General features: G+C 40.8%; 2 protein-coding genes across 3 annotated transcripts in view; one reads left to right on the top strand and one right to left on the bottom strand.

The window, feature by feature from the left end:
* Positions 1 to 14,285: 14,285 nt before the first annotated feature.
* LOC145982122 (uncharacterized) lies at positions 14,286 to 14,849 on the bottom strand. The gene has a single exon (XM_083115691.1). The coding sequence runs from the start codon at positions 14,847 to 14,849 to the stop codon at positions 14,286 to 14,288; it is 564 nt and encodes a 187-aa protein (XP_082971817.1).
* Positions 14,850 to 17,850: 3,001 nt separating this feature from the next.
* The window catches only part of LOC145984038 (uncharacterized), a 200,732-nt gene continuing 195,459 nt past the window's right edge, over positions 17,851 to 23,123 (top strand). For both annotated transcript variants that reach the window (XM_083117376.1, XM_083117375.1), the window contains exon 1: positions 17,851 to 18,166. In XM_083117376.1, the coding sequence (XP_082973502.1) occupies positions 18,087 to 18,166 (80 nt within the window). In that variant the 5' untranslated portion in view covers positions 17,851 to 18,086. The remainder of the gene's footprint in view (positions 18,167 to 23,123) is intronic.

Raw genomic sequence — 23,123 nt, 5'->3', positions numbered from 1 at the left:
GTTGAAATTCAATAAAACAATTGTTGATATTTTTAATATTTATGTTGTTATTTCTACCTATTGTACACATTTTCAACAATAGAGGGAGGATTCTGTAATCTTTCGACCTAGTAGGAAAGATAAATCATTTGGTTCCAATGTTCAATGATTTCCATGATATGTAACAATTAGGCAAGATATTAATGATACTGTCATTTTCAGACATTTTTATGGTGAAACTTGTTGAATGTATGCATTGTTTCAATGTTTGTGGACCAAATAATGAAAAAAGTATTTGTAGGTTCAGAGCAAAGGTTCAACTTTAGTTGACATTTTGAAAAACCCTGAAGAAGGAAAAGAGAAAAACAAAATACAGATGAGTAGAGTTTTTCAAAACACAAACGAGAATTTAAGCTTTTGCTCCCAACCTGTATATACGTTTTAATTATTTAGTTCACAGGAATTACTAGAATATATATTATCTTGTCACTATTTTTTTTTCAATACTCGTACTCATTCCTGCCTTTTTTTTTTCTATTTGTTTTGATTATTTAACACTGCTTCCCCACCTTCTTAGGCTAGTTGAGGCTGATGTTAGATATGATGGATAGGTGATGTAAAATTTATGTGGTGGGGACATCCCTTGCATCTCGTCACTTCGAGCACTGGTTGGAGTGAAGTAATTAATATGATACTAAAAATGTACTTGTATAATAAACTTAATCTCATTTTGATAGTATTGTTCCAGATAGATTGTACAAAATGGGCCTATCTGTGAAAAACTGAGTGACTAATTTGTAATGGTTTTCACTCACAATAAAAGGTTTCTCCAGATGAAGCAGTTAGTCAAGAGAGACTACAGATATATCATATCTAGAGCCTAATTAGTATACATTTTAGTGTAAATAGTGCGAGACTTAAGCAGGGGGATGTAAATAATATGAGGACAATTAAAATAACATGTATTTTACATTAGTGGGATATCTTTGCTTGAGGGCTGTTTGTATCTTTTTTTATCCCCCTTGTTACCCATTTTAATATAATTTTACCAACATCAGTGTTGAAACATTAAAATCAAAAACTTTTTCACACATTATTCTTTAAATTGTGATAATGAAAAGTAACATGCACAATTACAGAGAAAGTTAAGATGTCCCTGCAAGAAACTTGTCTTTCATATAATCCACTTCATGCAAAGAAAATCTAATCACGACTGGACCTGTTTTAAGTGGGATCTGAATTACTATGTTCCTCCACTGGTTATCAAACCCAGACCCCTTGATTTCAAGGTGACAATGTTCAATTGAATCTATATTACAATTATAAGAACAGAACATGTTCAGATTATCAATATCGCATGTAAGAAACAGATAATACGATTAATGACCTAGTTACATTTGTAATAAATTTTATTGGAGATACTAGGATTAAAATATTGAATCAACTTGCTGAGTAGCAATGGAAGTATATACTAGGACTTATTGTGATAGAGTTTTGATTTCTTACATTTTATTTTGTACACTATGTTGCATAAAATTGTTTTATCATCATAGGAACCCATTAAATCTTCATTATAAAACTACAGCATATTTCTATAATTTTATGTACTAGCTTTTTAAGTTTAATGTTTTTCAAAAAGTTATCATAATCATAAAAAAGCATGATACTTTTTAAAATTAACTCACCTTTGGTGCGAGTGGTCCTGGTGGGAGCTAAAAAATTTTAGGTGTTGACCCAGCATCATGAGGACAATTAAGGAGCCACTTGAAGAAGTAGCGGTCTTGAAAACCAGGAAACAGTGAAAGGTGATCAGTGCATCGAACATGTGAATTTCCCACACACACACACAAAAAAAGAGCACAGCTTTTACAATAGGATATTTTTTCCTCTTAAAGTATCAACTGCAAATGTGCAATTCTTGCCACGAGAATGGATCACATATCAGGAAATATGCAGGTAATGTTTTGAACCTTCACGTCCCGGCATTGCCTAGGTGGGGGATCGATTGAGTTCAAATTTCATAAAAATAAAATGGGTGTTAAATTTCTTCTCCTATTTGGTAAGTGAAAATTTGTTGTTTCTTTACACAGGCTTGTAGCCTAGACTGTACTGAAAAAATAGGTTATAATTTGTAACTAGCAGTCATAGTTACAGTGATATAAATTTTTATTGAAAGCCGTGTGAAATCTTAAATTTCCTGCAGAGAAAAGCATGGCTTTTACATTAGAAAATATTTTTCTTTCTCCAAAAGTATTAGTAGCAAGTGCACAATTCTTGCCATGGGAATGGCAAGTGTGAACCCTAACGTCCTGGTGTTGCCTACGTAGGTCCCTGACGAAGTTCAAATTTCGTAAATAATAATAATAATAAAAAAAATCCTTACTTTCTTCATCATCTTGTATTTGGTAAATGAAAATTGGGATTCTTCATCATAGGCTTGTAGCCTAGACTAGATTAAAAAAAAAAGCTAGCTATAATTTGTAGGCTCAACTCTAGCATTGGTCAGCCTCCCCGATGGCACAGTGGTAGCGTCGTCACCTTGTAATGAAGAGTTCCCAGGTTCGATACCCGATGGAGGCACACAGTGGTTCGGATCCCACTTTAAACTGTATGTCCAGTCCCAATTAGCCTTACTGTGCATAATGTGGGCTTAGGAAGACCAATTCAACTCTAGCATTGGTAGTTAGTGAGATATACATTTTTATTGAAAAACCTTGCAAAATTGTAAACTTCACGCTGAAAACAAGCTCTGCGTTCAGATCTTATTGCGTAAAAAGGGTCCCGGCGTCTAAGGGCTAGTCATCCTCGTCATCGTCGTCATGATTAACCCAAGAAGTAGAATAACATGAAGAACCTTTTATTTAAATCAATTTTTTGCTCAGATAGGCTAATCGAGACTGGACTTTCAGTTTCAAGCAGGGTTGTTAAAGTTCTAGGAACCCATAAATTCTAATGGGTTTTGGTAACAGGGACCGGAACCTTTTTCCTCGGACAATTTAAATACTGTCCAAGTTGCGTATTGTTTTATTTCGGTACCGAAATTGGACCGTATTTAAATTGGCGTGGAAGAAAGGTTCCGGTCAACCATAATTAAGGTTCTATAATTTCGAATTGATTGATTTCCCTAGTTTCCATCTGTTTAGAAATGACGGAGATACCCTAGCAGGTGGCACTGCTTTCTTCGTTAGGAACAGCTTTCTTGCATTTCACGTAGCCTCGGTCAATGAAAGTGACCTTGAAGGGCTTTGGGTGAGAGTCTCGTGTTCTAAAACAAATAAAAGTGTTATTGTTGGCTGTGGATATAGACCTCCTAGCGGTTCGGTTAGAAGAGCGTGCGAAATATTGCAAACGACGATCACAAGCTTACCATCAAGCCAACTATCCATATTCCTAGGAGAGCAGACATGAATGTAAATCTACTGAAAGATGACCAAGACACAAACACATTATTCGAAACTTGATCAGCTCTAGGACACAAACAACTCGTTACTCTGCCTACAAGAATTACGTGGACATCCGAATCGTTAATTGACCACATTTATTCATCGAACCCTAACTTGCACACAGTTACATGAACTGTCTATGAGGATACGAGTGACCATTCTCTCGTTTACACCACTCTCAAAATTAATATAACGCGTACGCCAAGGAAGCTAATTACTACCCGTAAAATTCACAAATTATAGCGGTGGACCCTTCCTGCGACTATAAGTGCGACCAATACAAATCTTTCAGAAATCATTGCACAACAATTACTAGGCAGGCAAAAGTAAATTACTACAGAGATATGGTGAACCAGACCACTAGCAATAACGGCTGCAAATGGAAGCTTATCAATGAGATCACGGGTAGAGAATCAAAAACGACAATGTCCGCCTAACAAGCCCGTCCGACATAGCTCATTATCTGAATGTTCATCTTTCTAATATCTGCAAATCATCGGCGCACGTTATTCCCAACAATTCAGGCGTAAATATACTAAGAGAAGACCCCAATTTAACTATTGTCAAGCAAATTGAAGAATTCACATTAAAATCTGTTACGGTCGATGAAGTTTTGGCAATTCTTAATAAATTAAACGTTAAAAAGGCGGGAGGTTCTGATGGCATTCCCAACAGCGTTCTGGTGGTATTGGCCCCACTTTTAGCAGAGCCCCTCGCCGACATAATAAACACGTCCTTCCAACGTGGCCGATTTTCAACGAGCTGGAAGCACTCCATAACAACCCCAATCCAGAAATTTGAATCTCCTACCTTAGGGTCTAACTATAGGCCTATTTCTCTAACCCCTACTTTGAGCAGAGTTTTAGAGAGGGTGGTAATAGACAGGCAATTGACTACCTTCCTGGAAACAAATAATCTTATTCTTATGTCTGATCGACAATTTGGATTCAGGAAGGATGCGTCCTCGTAATTATTATTACTTAGTTTAGTTATAAATGGCGCGAGACACTGGACCGAAAAAACAGTCCCCTGGTTGGATTAATTTCCCTGGACGTAAGCAAAGCATTTGATACTGTTGACCACAAGTTGCTCTTACAAAAATTAAAGGATTATAGCAAAACAATTCTCTGGATTGAAAGTTTTCTCGCGAATAGAAAAATCTCAACGAAAGTAGGATGTTCACTTTCCACCGAGCAGTCAGTGTCCTCCGGCATTCCACAAAGCTCTGTGCTGGCCCAAAATTATTCAACCTATTTATTGACGATATCACACTAATACATTCAGATTTATCGATTACTCTGTACGCAGATGACTGCCTTCTTGTTCAGGTTGGAGAAACGTACGAGGATGTAAGGGAGAAAATGGAAATCTCATTCCCCAAAGTACTAAATTGGTAGCTACAACATCAATAAACTGAAAACTGAAGCTTAATGTTGCAAAGACGAAGGCCATGGTGCTTCACACTGGTAAGGGAATCCCGGCTAACACGATAGATATTACCCTATTACCCTTAATTACGCGAAAGTACCTTTGAGAATTTATTTAAAGTATCTCGGAATCATTATGGACTCCAAGCTAAATTTGAACCTCCAAATAAATAACTATATCCGTAACATTTATCACCATATTTACATATTTTGAAAAATTCGTAAATATCTCAATTGCAATCTTAGTATACATTTTTACCTTTCCTTTATTCGTCCCGTATTCGATTATGGTGCTAGACTTATTTTTGTCGGTAACTTAACTCATCTGAAGAAACTTGAAACAATCCAAAACAATTGCTTAAGAACCATTCACATGCACCCCCAAGAAAATAATTCCCAACAATTGCGCAAGATTTACAACACTTTGATAATACATTACATCTACCTGAATAAGGTATTCCATAGTATTCATAACAAATCATCTCCATTGCACCATAGGCTTAAGCTCCGCTCTGAATTCAGCACCCGAAACACCAGATCGTCCTTACATAGAGACATTGCCGGATCTACAAATCTTGGGCCTCCCCGCAAAATATTACCAATGGCCCCCTCTACATACCTACCTTTACACCCCATATATACGAGGCGCATCCAAAAAGTAAGTTTCCCTATTTTTTCCCCGTGAAAGTAAACATAATGAGCCGTGTAAATTGCGCATGCGCAGCAGAGCTAAGACGTATCAATCATGTGCCAGGCGGACAGATCCCGCCCGGCGCCAGTAGCGAGGCAGCAGTGGTCCGAAGTGGAAGCTCGTATTCCTTCTCTCGCCGCATGTCAGTAGCGAGGCAGCAGTGGTCCGAAATGGAAGCTCGTATTCCTTCTCCCGCTGCATGCGAGGTTCGGTCGGTGATAAAGTTCCTGAATGCACAAAGCATTGCGCCAATTGACATTCATCGTCAGCTCTGTGAGGTCTATGGGCCGAACATTATGAGTAAGCAGATGGTGCGTCGCTGGTGTCGGCAGTTTTCGGAAGGTCGTCAAAGTGTCCATGATGAAGAGCGCAGTGGGCGTCCGTCCCTCATCACTGATGTTCTGGTTGAGCTGGTGCGGCAGCGCATCGTAGAGAACCGTCGCTTCACGATTACGGAGTTGAGTAGCCTTTTTCCGCAGATATCGCGATCCGTGTTGCATGAGATTGTCACGCAGCGCCTGCTGTTCAAAAAATTGTGTGCCAGGTGGGTGCCGAAAAACCTGACACCCGAACACAAAATGAAACGTTCAGGAGCAGCACTGACATTCCTGCAACGGTACCATGATGACGGCGATGATTTCCTCGACAGGATCGTCACGGGCGATGAGACGTGGATTTCGCACTTCACCCCGGAAACCAAGCAGCAGTCAATCCATTGGCGGCATAGTGGATCTCCGGTCAAGAAGAAATTCAAACAGACGCTGTCGGTACAGAAAGTGATGTGCACCGTGTTTTGGGACAGGAAGGGCATTTTGCTCATTGACTTCCTCCCCAGAGGTGAAACGGTGAACGCTGACCATTACTGTGAAACACTAAGGAAATTGCGACGTGCCATTCAAAACAAGAGGCGTGGCATACTTACTGCAGGTGTTGTGCTCCTCCATGACAATGCTCGTCCACATACGGTTCAGCGCACAGCAGCTGTTTTGACGGAATTTGGCTGGGAGTTGTTCGATCATCCACCTTACAGTCCTGATCTGGCTCCCAGCGATTTTCACGTTTTCTTGCACCTCAAGAAATTCCTGTCCTCCGGTGAGCGTTTTGGCAACGACGAAGAGCTGAAGACGTCTGTCACACGCTGGTTCCATCCACAGGCGGCAGAGTTCTACGACAGTGGGATCCAAAAGTTGATACCACGATACGACAAGTGTCTCAATTCTGGTGGTTGCTATGTTGAAAAATAGCTGAACCTTTGCTGTACCTGTTGCCAATAAATGGTTTCCTGAAACTGTGTTGTTGTTTTTTTTTTAAAAAAAATAGGGAAACTTACTTTCTGGATGCGCCTCGTATATATTTGTGTGTGTAAAATTTTTGATCTCATGTTGACAAAGTCACATATAAGGGCCTAGAGGGTGATTCAAAGTCCCTTAACATCCCCTATCGAAAGTAAAAGAGTTTGGCTGGGTTTGGTCATAATAGAAACAGGTTTGGCTTAAGGGTAACCACATTTGTGTCCACAATATTGAATTCAACTCAAAATTTTAAATGGAAAATGATACATTTGTTACAGTCATGTAGTCATAACTTTTTCCTGATTAGTGATAGCTTGAAGAAACCTTCATCACTGCATTTCTCACAAAATTCTAGCCTGACTGCAACGCGGGAAACCCGAAAATTTTCCGGCTTTGTTCCTGCATAAAGCGGCTGTAGGGCCCACCCAGCCTCAAATCAAATGGTACCCGGGGTGGGGGGTAAGGGCGGCCGCAGTGTAGTGCTGTTCACATCACCTCCAAGATGGCCGACATCGAAAATATGTGGGACCATACCTTAAATATACCTTCATGGCACGGTGTTATATGTACAGGGAACATACCTTTACCTGTATATATTGCATTTGTTTCTCTACCCCTGATTAACTAATTTTATATTTTACATACGCATATACGGACCCTCTACTATGTCAATGGTAAAGGGCCCCCTTAAAGGCTTACTGCGGGGTTTTGCGGGTTGTAGATCCGGCACTGCATAGAGACCTAGTAATCCCCAAACCTAAAAAAAGCAGATTTGGTCGGAAGTCCTTCTCGTACCTCGCAGCGGTAACCTGGAATTCACTCCCGACGAAGGTCAAACTCAGTACCAGCAAGGCTCAGTTCTGTCCTCGTCTTCTACGTTCATATGTCTATAAATTCTAACTCACAGTAATAATATTTTCGGTGCTACGTCCCCCCCTCTCCCCCACATGCACACATGTTTTAAAATTTTCATCCCTATCCTTCGAACAGAAATTCCATACACACTCGTATCCAAACCCACACACCCGTACACCTTCGTTTCTTTTAAATGTGTATAACACTCAAACTTTATTTATTTCATTGCTACTATGTACCACTACATACTCATGTAAATTCATCTCATTTTCCTTAGATCTAACATTTGTATATATTTTTTTACTATAGGGCATCAAGTCATTATTTGTATTAATATTGTTCTAAATTAACAATATGAATGGCTTAATTGTAACCCTATTGAGACAATAAATAATAAAAATTTATCTTGCGTTCTGTTGCCGCGTCTCAGTGGGCGTTCTGCTTCTATTGAAATCAAATGGTGTAACGCCCACTACAGGGAAACGCGCGTAACCGAAGTGGGAATTTCATTGCCAGAAGACTGGAGGTTATCTTAAAGGTTATCGCCCACTGATACACCGGAAATGCGTCTGTTGCCGCGTTTCTCCGCGTCTCAGTGGGCGTCAAGCTTTAAGCTTTAGTCTTTCATGCTCACGAGTGGATAATTGTTTTTTGTCAGGTCCGTAATGATATTCAATATATCGTGAACCCAAAATGTCCCAATCACGCTTTTTACGAACATGCGTACCACGCTTGCTTCAGACGAAGTATACCAACGGACTGGACGGGTATTGGAAGTTTTTTACAACATGGACCGCTATTCTTGTATTATGCCTTATAATTGTATGTTTATACTATTCTTGTTTTTTTTTTGGTTTGATTTGGTGTTTTAAGTCCACTTTTTGCACAGTAAGGCTAATCGGGACTGGACCTACAGTTTATAGTGGGATCCGATCCACTATGTACCTCCACCGGGTATCGAACCCGGGACCCCTAGATTACAAGGCAACGACGCTACCACTGCGCCATCGGGGAAGCCCTATATACTATTCTTGTATTATGTTTTATATTGTACCGATGACGACAACTTTTGCATTATTGTAATGCTTAATGATGAATAAACATTGATTTGATAATAATATCACAGAGCATTTAGTTAGAACCAATTTAAATATAACCTTTTTTTAATCCTTTTTTTTTTTGCGTGAGATTTTGTTTTCGGGACTGAATTTATATATTTTAAAGATAAATCGGTTCTTTACGGTCCGGAACACATTTACGCTTGCTGATTTTCTCTTCCTGGCCGGAACTTACAGTTCCTTGACCTTTAACAACCCTGATTAAAAGTGGGATCCGAACCACTGGGCAATGTATAGTTGAGGTCCTGATTCGAATGCCACATTGCTTCAAAGAAAGTTTCGAAAAGATCCGTTTTCCTTTGACAACCATATGTCAAGTCCACGTGGAGGCCAGTATATCTTCCCCTCAGACCTTTCCCACCAATAGCGTCCTTTTTAGGAACTGACAGTACTTGCCAAGTCCACGTGGAGTAAATGAGACGTTGCCAATTCAGTTTCTTTAGAGATTTCATAACGTGAGGTTAAGGTTATATTTGCTAGGTTGTGTTATTGTGTTGTTTGTGCTAATTTTTTTATACAATGTGGAGACCGTGGGAGTGCAACGTCGTGCAGTTCGTGTCAGATGTCTAAACACTGCAGGTAAAAGTGACAACAGGGCTTCTCAGAAAAAAAAAAACAGGTGCTGGCTCGAAACCAGATATGCGTCTGGTCGGCTTCCTCTCGAGCTATGTGAAAGGTACGAACTGGCGTTCGAATCAGGACCTCAACTATACCTCCACCGGGGACCGAACCCCTAGATTGCAAGGCGACAGCGTTGCCATTACGCCTAGGGTGACCAGACACACACATTAAAAAAAGAGGACAGAACATGGTGAAAAGGAGGACAAGTCCTAAAAAAGAGGACACTGCAAAAAAAGGGCAACACATTTTGCTATTACTCATAATTTAATCAATATAAGAAAAACTACAAACACTTTACTCACAGATAATTCTGATGATTTTTTCAATAAATTCCTCCTACTTTAAGCAAGGAAAGCAATCTCCTAATCTATTGTTTAACATGACAATCATAACTAAGAATATCTATAGTTTGAAGCACAGAATTGTACTCTTTTTTCCAATTCTTGGATATTAGAATGCAATATCGCCTTATACATAAAATTATTACATCTGACAAGCCGTCGTATCTGGCAGAGATGTTGATCCCTCGCACCAGTATTCACAGCCACCATACAAGAAATAATTTCAAATTTTACCTTCCACTCTGCAATACACAGGCATATCAGTCGTCGTTTTCATATTTTGCTGCAAAAATATGAAGCATATCTAAAATATCTCAAATAGAATCTTTCCGAAATGAAGTAAAGAATTTTCTTTTGGAAGAGCAGAGATTGTGTTCAAATACTATGATGTAACTTGTATGTTTATGTTATGTATTTTGTCTACATGTTTTTATTTTTATTTATTTTTCATTCATTTTATTTTATTTTTATGTAGTTGTCTTTTCACAATTTTTGTATCATTTTATTCATACATTTATTACAATTATTTTATGAATAGATTTTGTAACTAAATCATACAGTTTATTGCACACTGTATTAATACTGTAATAACGTATGTATAAGAAATGTAAATTTAAATGTAATCGATGACACGGGTTAGGTGGCAGAACAGCCTCAGGCTGAACCTCGCCCACGTAAATAAAGAATTTGAGTTATGTGAATGCAAATGTTACAAGTAACTTATTTCCAAAAACAGAATTTAAATTTTAGGTAGTTTAGATTGTGTCAGGAAATATGATTTTAATGCCACGAACATTTTTGCACTCTTTCAACAGCAGGGGACAGTAAGGTGACAGCCACCTTACACTTTACCTAATATTCGTTGCTTCCATCCTTTAAAAGCTGAATATTTTCTTGAATTTACACATTCGCTTTGTTATTTCATAAAAGTAAATATGACATAATAATCACAAAGTTCTCAGTACGCGTTTCATTATATAGCGTATATTTGACTCTAAAATGAACTGGTCGACCTCTGTGGCGGAGTGGTTAGCACAACGCCAGAGGTTCCAGGTTCGAATCCCAGCCTGAGCATGAGTGTTCTTTGTGAGTGTCCCTTCATCAAAATCATCATATCATCGCTCATTCTCATCTTTGCGATTAGCCAAAAGAGGCAGAAAAGCAAATTAAAATATACCATATCAATCAATCGAAAATGAACTGCTCAGATTACATGGTTTCACAAGTCTCAGATTGCGAAAGCAACGACTTAGAATAATACGTACTAATGACCAGCGTTGTTAAAGGTCCAGGAACCCATAAATTTTAATGGGTTCTATTGGATTCCGCTGTAGGACCGGAATCTTTTTTTCTCGCACAATTTAAATTCGGTCCAAGTTGCGTATTGTTTCATTGATAAAAGGTTCCTGTACCGTATTTTAATTGTTCCTCAACCGTATTTAAATTGATGCGAGAAAAAGTTCCTGAACCGAATTTAAATTCATTCTTGAAAAAAGATTCCTGGACCGAATTTAAATTCATTCTTGAAAAAAGGTTCCTGGACCGAATTTAAATTCATCCGGAAAAAAGGTTCCTGGACCGATTTGAAATTTCACAGATAAAAGTGTTCTTTACGGTCCAGAACCCATTTACGCGTGCTAATTTTCTCTCCGGGACCGGAATTGAATTATTTAAAATTCCTGGACCTTTAGCAACCCTGCTAATGACTAGGGAGTGTGCAGGACAGAACTTTTTTTGGTCGGGACGGGAGTGAATCGTGATTTCCGGACCAAGCCGGAAAATTTTCGGGACGGGAAATGTTTACAAATTTCCCGACGCTGTGGAAATCACGAATTTTACGTCACTTTTTTTTTTCAATTCCCGAAAATATCAAGAATTAATCACTTTTAAAAATAACCATTTGAAAGTTCTTGTCTGCTCGGGACTCTGAAAAGTTTGGAAATCATTCAGCGAAGTCGGGATCGGGACCAGAGATGCCCAGCCTCATGAGGCCCGGACTCAACCTCAGCCTCGACCTCCACGACCATTGCGAGGCTGAGGCCGAGTTGGAGTTCAGGCTGAGGCCGTGTGAGGCCGGAGGCCAAGATGGAGTTCGGAGACTGAGGCCGTGCGAGGCCGGAGGCCGACCTTCAACTCGGAGGCCGGGCCTCACGAGACCGAAGTCAAATGGCCGGGAAAATATTTTTACCGCTCCCGGTACCGGCTATTCTGGATCCCGCACACCCCCACTAATGACTTAGTCGGGAAAATGATCGTGTTCAAGTCCCAGATGCTAGGTGAGCATTGCTCGAATACTTAACGCGCCCCAAGTTACATGCCTTAAATGATGATCGCATTCTTGATGCAGCACATGTGTTATGGTCGATGGTAAACTCTTTCCAAAAAAGGAGGACATTTACCGATTTCTAAAAAAAATCCGCCCGGACGCCGGACGGACACCTGAAAAGGGGGACATGTCCGGATAAAAAAGAGGACGTCTGGTCACCCTAATTACGCCACGAGGTAGAAAAGTGACGTAAAATATCCAAAATACTCGTAGAAATAGAAACATTCAGAACCGAATAAAGTCGGTTGAATTCTTCAAATGGAGATGCATTTTTTTTTTGGAGCAATGTTGGCAGGTCTTGCAGAAAAGAATCATTCGCCAAGAAATCGCAAGTGGCGTCTATCGCTTTCACGGATCGCCGCCCAAGCCACGCACCAATTCGGTTGCTTTTGATTGCGCTTCCGACGTCTCATGATAATCCCCGCGGCCCTTAAGAGGCTTCGACACAGAAAACGACACCGTGCAGTCCACTTACATCGCGAGGAAACCAAATTGCCGCATCGACACGGCTGCCTGTAATTTTCGGTTTGTTCGTCTGGTCGAAGGTTTCCTCATTAAGATGAACGCCGCGTAAAGCATGTTAATGCGAAGGTATTCGTTTTAAGGGGGCTAAAAAAAAGGAAAATTCAAGTCACGTGATTAAGCACTGCGTGCAGTAGCGAGTGAAACGGAATGGGGCCTCATAGGGGGGCGGGAATACTTTCTGGGTGGGTAGTCACATTTAGTATAGGTACCCCCTTAATACGCTGGTGTGCCCGAAGTGAGTTGTGGGGATCATACATAGCTTCCCTTTGTCCCAGCACATCTGAAAAAGACCTCAAATGCAGGAAAAGATCACAATATATAGGACTACCTATACTCTTTCCCGGTTATCTCTGGAGCAAGGCCGCGCATAACGGCAGAGAATGGGAAGGAAATCGAGTGGGTAGAGCGAAGCAGTACAAGCTGCTGCGAAGGCTGGTAACTGCAGATTCTTTCTTCCCTCCATGCAATCCCGTTCTCTCTCACGTGTTCATTGCTGGAGCCGTATCGCGTCACTACTTGCGCAGTGACTTGTTTTCGTTCGCTTGCTCCAGAGATACCCGGGACAGAGTATAGTTCAGAAAAAGACTTTACAGTCATTATTCTAGGTAAATAACCAAAATATATAAAATAAACGAATCATCTCTTGAATACTCCAGGAGCTATTCTACACGAATTTATTTTTGTATACATAATTTAGAATGCCTTCGTGGTTCTACATAGTGTGCTGATAAATGCTAAGGAATCAGTCTAACTCTGACGTTCATCAATCCATACAATGACAATAAGGATGATTGATAATGGGATGAAATTGATGAAGGTACACTCCTCAAGACTCACCAAGTTGGACTCGGACTCTGTTTCTTTAGTACAGGGTGGGCCAAAAGTCCCTTACCACCCCTTGTAAAAATCGTTTTAGTGGAAATTGATGAATAACAACCATGTGTGACCACATTAGGCCTAGGGGGAAGTCATAAGGTGGGGGTGCCCTTGACGGCCGCCATCTTGAAAGCCGCCATCTTGGATACAAGTCCAGTTTTGTAAATGGGAAGGTAGGCATGCGATACATGATTTTAGGCTAGAATTTGATAAGGAAAACAATGGTGAAGTCGTAATGTTGAAATCTTCATTTGTTAAAAAGTTACAGGCATTCAAATGTTGGAATCACACTTTTACATATGGTGCTCTACGTGCTCTACGTGAGCGCTCTCCAGCGCCACGCACGTGTGTAGTCGTTCTCCCCAATTGTCCATGACCCTGCTAAGTGTGTCAGGTAAAATATCAGCACAGGCTGCAAAGATCCTTTCTTCCAGGTGAGCAACATTCCTGATCTTCTCGGCGTATACCTTGGCCTCTAAATGACCCCACAAATAAAAATCCAATGGAGTCAGATCGGGTGAACGTGCCGGCCACTCAATGGGACCACGACGCCCGATCCACCGTCCAGGAAATTGTTCATGCAGATAATATCGGACGTTTAATCCATAATGGGGAGGTGCACCATCCTGTTGGAAAAATAAGGGAAATGTGCCATCCTCGGACAACACGGACGGCAGGATGAGATCACGCAACATTGCCAAATAATGATCAGCATTAAGGTTACCAGGAATGACGAATGGACCAATTAGTTTGGTACCCCATAGGCCGCACCACACCATACCTTTACCAGCTCATACCAATTTACAGGGGACAACCCAGTGAGGATTGGTAGCGGACCAATAGCGACAGTTTTGTTTGTTGACCTCTCCTTGCACATAAAAATTCGCTTCGTCGGAAAACAGGATTTTTGAGGCGAATGTGGGATCTGCTTCAAGTTGGGCAACTGCCCAGTCACAGAATTCCAGGCGTCGATCTGGCTCGTCTTCTGATAAATAATGTTGAAGTTGCAATTTATACGGATGCCAATTGTTTTTCTTTAGGATGCGTCTGATGGATGTACGGCTGACACCACATGCCGCTGAGAGGCGACGAGTACTGCGGTGTGGTGATGTTGCAACAGATGCCAACACTGCTATGGTTGTGCCTTCGTCTGTTGCAGTAGTGAGTCTTCCAGACCTGGGTTTGTCCGCTACTGAACCAGTATCCATGAATTTCTGGAAGAGGTTGGCAACACTCACATGAGACACAGGATGTCGATCTGGGTGCCGTTCATTAAATTCAGCTCCTACAACCCTTGCACTCCTTCGACCCAATGCCCTTATTAACTCTTTCCTCTCCTCTGTGGTTAGTGGCATGATTTAGGTACCTGCAACAAATAAAAAATGAAGGTGTGATTCCAACATTTGAATGCCTGTAACTTTTTAACAAATGAAGATTTCAACATTACGACTTCACCATTGTTTTCCTTATCAAATTCTAGCCTAAAATCATGTATCGCATGCCTACCTTCCCATTTACAAAACTGGACTTGTATCCAAGATGGCGGCTTTCAAGATGGCGGCCGTCAAGGGCACCCCCACCTTATGACTTCCCCCTAGGCCTAATGTGGTCACACATGGTTGTTATTCATCAATTTCCACTAAAACGATTTTTACAAGGGGTGGTAAGGGACTTTTGGCCCACCCTGTAGAGATGTCGTGAGTCGACCACTCGACGTGCTTGGGTATTATTTAACTTCATTTTCTATTTAGGTTCACCGCAACAATGGAAATGGATGTTGATTACGCGGAATTCAGGTGAAATAAATGGAATCCAACGCCCACGCCCTGCCCGGGATTCGAACCCGGAAGCTTCTGTAGCGAAATCGTTATTCGACGATTCAATTTGAGTTAGGTGGCCTATTGATTCTGAAGCGTCAACATTTCGTCCACGTAGCGAAATCTGAAATTTTCCATCTGGGGTGTTAAAGGTAAATTTTACCCCAAAATGACCATAAATAGGACTTTCGTTAAAAATGATGGCGGGGCGGGGGATGGGGATGTTGGGGAAAATAGAAGCTGCTTGGGGTGTGTGGATAAATCACAACAGAATAACTAAGATGAAATTGGCTTGAGAAGCAAAGGATAAAATGCAGAAAGGAGATTATTAGCCTGTTTCCATATTCTACATATTCAGTTAATCAGAAGAATGGATGGTTTCGCTATAAGGGAGTTTTCTTATATGTATCTCTCTACCTTTCAAAGATTTTCTGATTGAAGTTGTCAAAATTTATGACGAGATAAGGAAATGACTATGCATTTTGATGTACTGATGGTTTGAAATCGGAAAAATGAAGAACAATGGTTGTTACCTTGATAACACTCATTTGGTGTATCAAGGTAAAGAATCTCTCGAGGATATAATAATAACAGTGATTGATGTTGTTGATTACACTATTATTAGGATGCCTCCCCGATAGTGTAATGGACAACGCTCTCATCTTGTAATCAAAGAAGCTGAGGTTCTTTCATCACCGATGGAAGCACATCGCACAGTGGTTGGAATCCCACTGTAAACAGTAGTTTCAGTCCCGATAAGCCTATCTGAGCAAAAAGTGGACAGAAAACAAACAAATAAATTTACTACTCCCTCTGTCCATAATTATAGTCCGGTATGCCAAAATGGTGACTTTTTATTTATGTTCTTTTGGATACTTTATCGGCAAATTTGTACTGATCCTTGAGTAATAACGTTGTATGGTTCATTCCCGTGTTTCATTTTCTTCTTCTGTATACACCAATGTCACAGTTTGCCTATTGGACAAATATTATGGGACAACAAACAAAAGTGTACCGGACAATAATTATGGGACAGAGGGAGTAGTACTTAATAAGTTATATAGCAATTACCTGGCCTCCCCATCCCTTCGCCAAAATTTCTGGCGACGCCCATTCTCTGTGGTGTATTATGTTGTCCTTATTTGTGCTCAGTTAAAATTTTAGCCATCAGACATGTTTAGGATATTATTTCCCGGGCTCGATACCCGTAGAGACCGTATCCAAGGTCGCCCGTTCCCAGTTCAGAGAGTTCTGATGAAGCTTCCCCAACATTAGGATAATTTGCATAGGCATTTAATCTGCTGTCTTTCACGGCACCCTTCGTCCATGTTTTTACGCTACAATTTAAAAATTTGAATTATATAAAGTCTTTCCAGAAATCTCAGGGAGGGGCAAGTGTCCCCATTGCCCCCTCTGCGGGCGCCCTTGTTCGGATCCCACTTGATCCCAGTCCCGATTGGCTTGTCTGAGCAAAAATTGACAAATATGTTTTTGGTTCCATAGGTCTCGGTAACGTCGTCGCCTTGTAAGCAAGAAATCCCTGGTTTGGTTCCGGTGGTTCGTATCCTACTTTAAACTGTAGGACCAGTCCCTATTAGCCTATCTGTGCATAAAAAGGAAACTCTTTCTCTTTACGACTTAAAACAGAAAGTAAAAATAAATAAATAATTAAATAAATTTCATATGTCTTGATAAGTAATTAGTTTTCAGTTTTAAAAGAAAATATATCATTTTATTACTAAGGATCTGTCGAATATTTTGGTGTATGTGAAGACACATCTTGTTAATTTCAATGAAAAAACAGCCATCCTCCGTGGCGGGGTGGTTAGCACAGCGTGCTGTGTCGCCAGAGATCTCGGGTTCGAATCCCGTCCTGGGCATAGGTGTTTGTTTGTTTTCGTTTTTAAGTCCACAGAACTGAGCGCGACTGAACCTACAGTTTAGAGCGGGATCCGAACCACTATGTGCCCCCACTGGGTATCGATCCCGGGACCCCTTGACTACAACGTTACCACTGCACCATCGGGAAGGCCCATGGATGGGTGTTCTTTGTTGATTGATTTGCTTTATTTTACTTCACCTTTTGTGCTATTTTTGGTTTATTTGCGAAGATGGGGATGAGTGATAATATGATGAAATGATGAACGGACACTCACAATCACCCATGCCCAGGCCGGGATTCGAACCCAGAACCCCTGGCGTCGTAGCGCGATGTGCTAACCACTCCGCCACGGGGGGCGGCAGGTGTTCTTTGTGAGCGTCGTTTTATCAATTTCATATCATCACTCATCGTCGCTGTTAGCCAAAAGTTGTATAAAAGCGACGCTAAATGACAAATATCAAACCAATGTAAAAACAGATTTTTCCTGTACTTCATGCATTGTTGTGTTGTATGGCCAGGTGACGCCGTGAACATTTTTTCTCCCTTTTTCTGTTTGAGTTGGCCATGAATGTTTTATGTTGCTCGCATAGTGCATGGGCGTGATTGTTCCGGGTTGTGGAGAAGGCGGGGAGACGGGGTACTAAGTCAGGGCAATGCGCTGCCGGGGAGCACTCGACAAGCAGAGTGGAGAGGCATAGCGGAAATTACAGCTCAGTGCAGGTGAAACATCCTGTGACAGTCCCATGCTGGGAAAGGCAACCAGTTCGAGCGATTCCTTGGAAGCATGCACCCAGCGTTAGCGCGTGAGAAGTCTGGGTTCGCTTACTATTACATCATGCTGTAAAACATTTTTTGTGGTGTTATTTGGATTGTATCGAGTTCGGAGCGTTGATATGGATATGACAATGGAGCTGGCTTTCGTCGAGTACTGCTGCTTGGGGGATATTGTTACTTTCGACTTGGCTTACAGAAGGTTAGTATGAGCTTGAATGTCTATGTATACAGTGTGTTCCAGTGCTTGAAGTGAAGGGATGTTTTCGTGCCTTAGGGATAGGCATGGGGAATGCTTGCTTAGTTTAATATAGTGGCAATGAGACAGGTGGACCGTGGACACATACATTTTCCTAACTACTTGGAGCACTGGCGTGGGTTAGTGATGTGTTAGCATTTTCACTCCTTGCATTGATTGACTGTTTTGGTTTATTTTACTTCGCATTTCTGCCACTTTTGTCTAATCGCGAAGATTAGGATTAGTGATGTGATTTAATTGATGAAGGGAGACTCACAAATAACACTCATGCCCAGGCCGGGATTCGAACCCGTCGCTCCCTCCATGTCTGCCGTGAAGATAAGATCAGATGAACGAATATGATGAAAAGTATACATTAACATACGTATATAAACTGTCCATGTCTTATATTGGAATCTAACCTGTGACTACCGGACTCCGTGTCGGAATCAGGCACGTATCCAGAGGGGGGGCTTAGGGGGCTCGAGCCCCCCCCGAAAGTTTTAGGTTTACACTGGATAAAATGAGGTTTTTGGTTTCTTGTGGTGTGAAATAAAATAATGTGACAATAATTTAAGGAGAGAAATAATTATCGAGGCAAGACAGAGAATGTTCCGTAACCCTGTTATTGATAATAGCACGTATCCAAGATGGGGCACAGGGGGCTCGACCCTCTCCCCAGGAAATTTTTCAGTTTACGTTAGATAAAATTAGGTTTTTGGCTTCTTGAATAATGTGAATAATGTAAGAAGAGAAATAATTATCGAGGCAAGATGAAGCATGTTTTATACCCCTGTTATTGTTAATAGCACGTATCCAAGGTGGGGATGAGGTGGCTCGAGCCCCCCCCCCCCCCTCAGGAAAATTTTCAATTTACACTAGGTAAAATTAGATTTTTGGCATCTTGAATAATATGAAGATAAGAACTTTATAAATCTGAGAGAAATAATTATCGAAACAAAACGGAGAGTGTTCTATAACCTTATTTTTGTCAATAGCACGTATCCAAGGTGGGAATCAGGAGGCTCGAGCTCCCCTTCAGGATTTTTTTCTGTTTACAATAGATAAAATTAGGATTTTGGCTTCTTAAATAATGTGATGATAATTTGGGAGAAATAATTGTCGAGACAAGACGGAGAATGTTCTATAACCCTGTTATTGTTAATAGCACATATCCAAGGTGGTGTTGAGGTGGCTCGAGCCCTTCCACCACAGGAAATTTTTTATTTTACACTAGATAAAATTAGGTTTTTGGCTTTTTTAATAATCTGACGTGATTTAAGGAGATAGACAATTATCGAGGCAAGACGGTGAATGTTCTATAACCCTGTTGTTGATAATATTGCACGTAAACTTTTCTTGCGCTTTCGGTGTTGTCGCAGAGCACTTGAGCACTATGTAGAGACTTGTCAGCATTTGGAAGCTGCACAACAAAGGTAGCGCCACACGTAGGGCGATTCGTTGTAATTTCTAATCTCTGGAAGGTGGGAGAGGGTACGTTCTTGAATGAGAGAATGAGTCAATTACTGGCAATATTAACGAATCGTTTTATCTGCGGAACGTTCTAGAATATAATGAGGATATAAATACATGGATTCATTTTTTCTGTTGATCTGTACAAAGAATCGGTTAATGAGATTTCAGAGGTAAGTGTGACAATTCATACAGTCGATTGGTGATCAGATCAGTCAACGTCCTCTGGTTGCTTCATAAGATATAGTGATTCGAAAATGAAGACATTGACGACAGCAGAACTTCCGGGGCCTCAGCGTAGTGCTGGTTCGGTTCGAGGGCCGAAGAGATCAAGGCCTCTCTGCCTCTCTCTCTCTCTCTCTCTCTCTCTCTCTCTCGTGTGAATATTTCAGCAGTACCGGATATTGGAGTGGTTTATTAAAACAGAAATAAGCTGCATAGATCAACTGAAAATCAAAGTTTTGAGTGATGATTTAGTTTTGCCAGAAATAAATTTCGTATATGCAGTCCGAGAATTTCATGGTATAAAAAAATACTTTTGTTTAAGCCTACTGGGTTCGAAACACATTCAAACACTTAACTATCGTAAAGAGACAGCCGAAAATTTTATGAATGTCGAGAAGAGAAAGTAAGATGTTCCATATGTAGACATTTTAGGTGAAAATTGCAGGCTCTACCAGGACCCAAATCAGGGCTCTACCAACTGAGCCACCTAGCCATCCTTGACTTCAACCGATTTTTCGTTAAAATGTCTACATAGTACATGTCCTGTGTATATCAAATCGTAAGGTGTTGCCTGTATAGTGAACAAGCACAGAAAATATAGGAGAGAGAAGAAAACTGAGGAGCATTCCCACCGGTTGAGAAGAATTTTTTTCTGTGGTACAAGAGCTACTACTTCGAGGTGACAATGACAGTGGTCTAATAAGGGAGATTTCACACCATGTCGCCTGAAGATTAAGTTTGTGCGGCCTTTTGTGTCGCTACGGTGTGAAACGTTGCTGTTGATTGGCTCATTCCAATCGACATGTATCGCCTGTCCCTTCGGTCTGAAACCTTCCTAAGTCTTGAAACTCCAAGTCACAAGAATGGAAAGTTAGGGCCTTGTTAAGGTTAGGCGTGAAGGCAGGCAGACGACAGCACCCTAAAGGATCATATCCAAACCAGCAGGAAGAACGCATCTTAATTCAATCTCCAATACAGAATGATAAAAACTTCTGGTGAGTTGATTTTAAAAAATGTGTCCGAGATAGAGAGAAGCGTGCCCAGGATTTTCGGAAGGGAGAGGGGTTACGCATACTATTTTTGGTGGTCAGTTCTGATTTTGCCATTTTTTTTCCTGTCTTTTACGTTCCTCTTTTTTTTTTTTAAAAAAAAAAAAAGGAATTCTGGGTCAAATGGGGTTATGACCTCACCAACCCTCCCTTGGGCACGTCACTGGAGGTAAATGAGTAAGCATTTGATCATACTGGGAGACGAAACATTAGATGTGTTGGGAACGGAAGGGTTGTTTCGTGATCCACCTGTATTCAAGAAGACTTCCTTTATTTCGTGCTTGTGAGTGCTAAGCCTGAATCTGAACAATTTGGTGGGTTTCGGCTTTTATAAGAGCTGCAAACATGGGAGGACAAGACACGTTAGTCGTGTTCAGGCTGCATCCAGTTCGCAGCCCGCAATTTGAATGTCGCTTTGTCGAGTGGATTGTCCATCCCATGCATGTGTAACAGCTTCGTAAAAACACTCAAAGACACTATAGATGTTTTTATGTCTGATGAGATGAAATGGACAAACACACATACTGAGATGGTTCCGGCACACAATGTTAATGCATGGAAACAGAGGAGTCGAGTGGTAAAAAATGTTCCGATTTCACGTTCTGATTAAAATGACAGCCTTACAGTGGCGACGATTTAAGGGATAGTTGCTCCACATTTTTTATCTTCTTGCCTCAACATTATGGCCTCTTAATGTTAAGCCTTGTCTACCAAGAGAAAGTAAACTTTCCTTGCAACGCCCTCCGCACCCCCACCCCCCATTTTTGAACCCTATTGATACCACTGGTCTTGAACATACAATTGTGAGGTTCTTACTATACCCCTTAAAAAATGGTGTTGAGCCCCCCCCGAAAGGAATTCCTGGATACGTGCCTGGTCGGAATGGTAAGTGAGAGATCATAGGTTCGAACCGTGGGGTATTATTGTCTGTCCCATCACCATTTCATCATACGTATCTTCCTTCATCGTCGAGATTAATTCAATTGGTAGAAAAGCGAAGTAAAATCAATGTAGAACGTAATAGAACTCGTGACCCTTTTGACCACAGATGCCGAGAAGGTTTGACTGCCTACGTAGTTTGAAATGTTTATTTTGCTGCCTTGCATTTCTGTACATCGAAAGCCAGTTTCACGTGACAGTGAAGGAAGAGTTACAGACAAGAAAAGGTTAGAAGAACGTCACTCAAGACCTACAAGAAAACTACTAGTTTCCTTGAAACTAGGAAAGTTACGAAGTATTGTTATAGAATGAACTTCAGTGAACCTTCCAATTGATCTTTGTTTGGATAACTTAGTGTATTGGAAGAGTCTAATGGGCTTTGGCTTCATTCGTCATCTTGAGACTAAGTATTTTTCATTTGTTGCTCTTTAACACTTTGAATATTTATCGCTATATAAGTTACTATATCGATAGGAAATGAAGCACGATATAAGAGCCGGACGAAATGATTGTTGAAGTCAACGAATTTAGTAGTCCTGCCATTTGTACAGTATATAAAACTAGTTTTCACGACTTTGTAAAACCTACAACAAGTAGAAAATGCTTGGGCAGTCTAATAATACAGGATGAATTGAATATTTTGCACAAATGCTGTATCCGCATCAGTTTTATGTCGGTAATGCCTGTACGCATACATACGCGGTAAGTAGGATAATACTCATGCATTCTCAACCTATCCTTTAACATTACATGGCTTTAGACACAATCCCCCCACTGAACTACTCGACAGTCAGTATTTTGTTGTTCTTGATGTTTTAGGCTAGAGATGGTAACGATCTGTGATAGATGTACCTATCCGATTGTTTCGTAGCAAAGACCTCCATGGCAGAGTGGTTAGCACAGCTGGCTACGACGCCGCGAGACCCGGCTTGGGCATGCATATTCTTTGTTAGTGTCGCTTCATAAATTTCATCACGCATCCCATCGTCGCGATTAGCCAAAAGTGACAGAAAAGCGACGCTAAAGAACAAAAAATTAAACCAATTAGTTTCGTAGCACGGTAAGCCTATTTTCAATCAACAAAGTGTAGACAGCAGCGAAAGAAAACCACACTAAGATGCGCTTCAATGGTTCTGAAGGAATTCTAATCAGATGTAATTTTGCAGAATTTATAATATAATAGTGTTTTGAAATATAAATTTTCGAAAACAACTTTCCTTCCACAGCCCGAAAGT

Source organism: Lepisma saccharinum, chromosome 2 (genome assembly GCF_977018435.1).
Source record: "Lepisma saccharinum chromosome 2, izLepSacc3.1, whole genome shotgun sequence".
NCBI lineage: Eukaryota > Metazoa > Arthropoda > Insecta > Zygentoma > Lepismatidae > Lepisma > Lepisma saccharinum.
This window is presented reverse-complemented; position numbering and strand designations above follow the sequence as displayed.

Coding starts and splice junctions, on each gene's coding strand:
- LOC145982122 (XM_083115691.1), bottom strand. CDS start 14,849: ATGCCACTAACCACAGAGGAGAGGAAAGAGTTAATAAGGGCATTGGGT.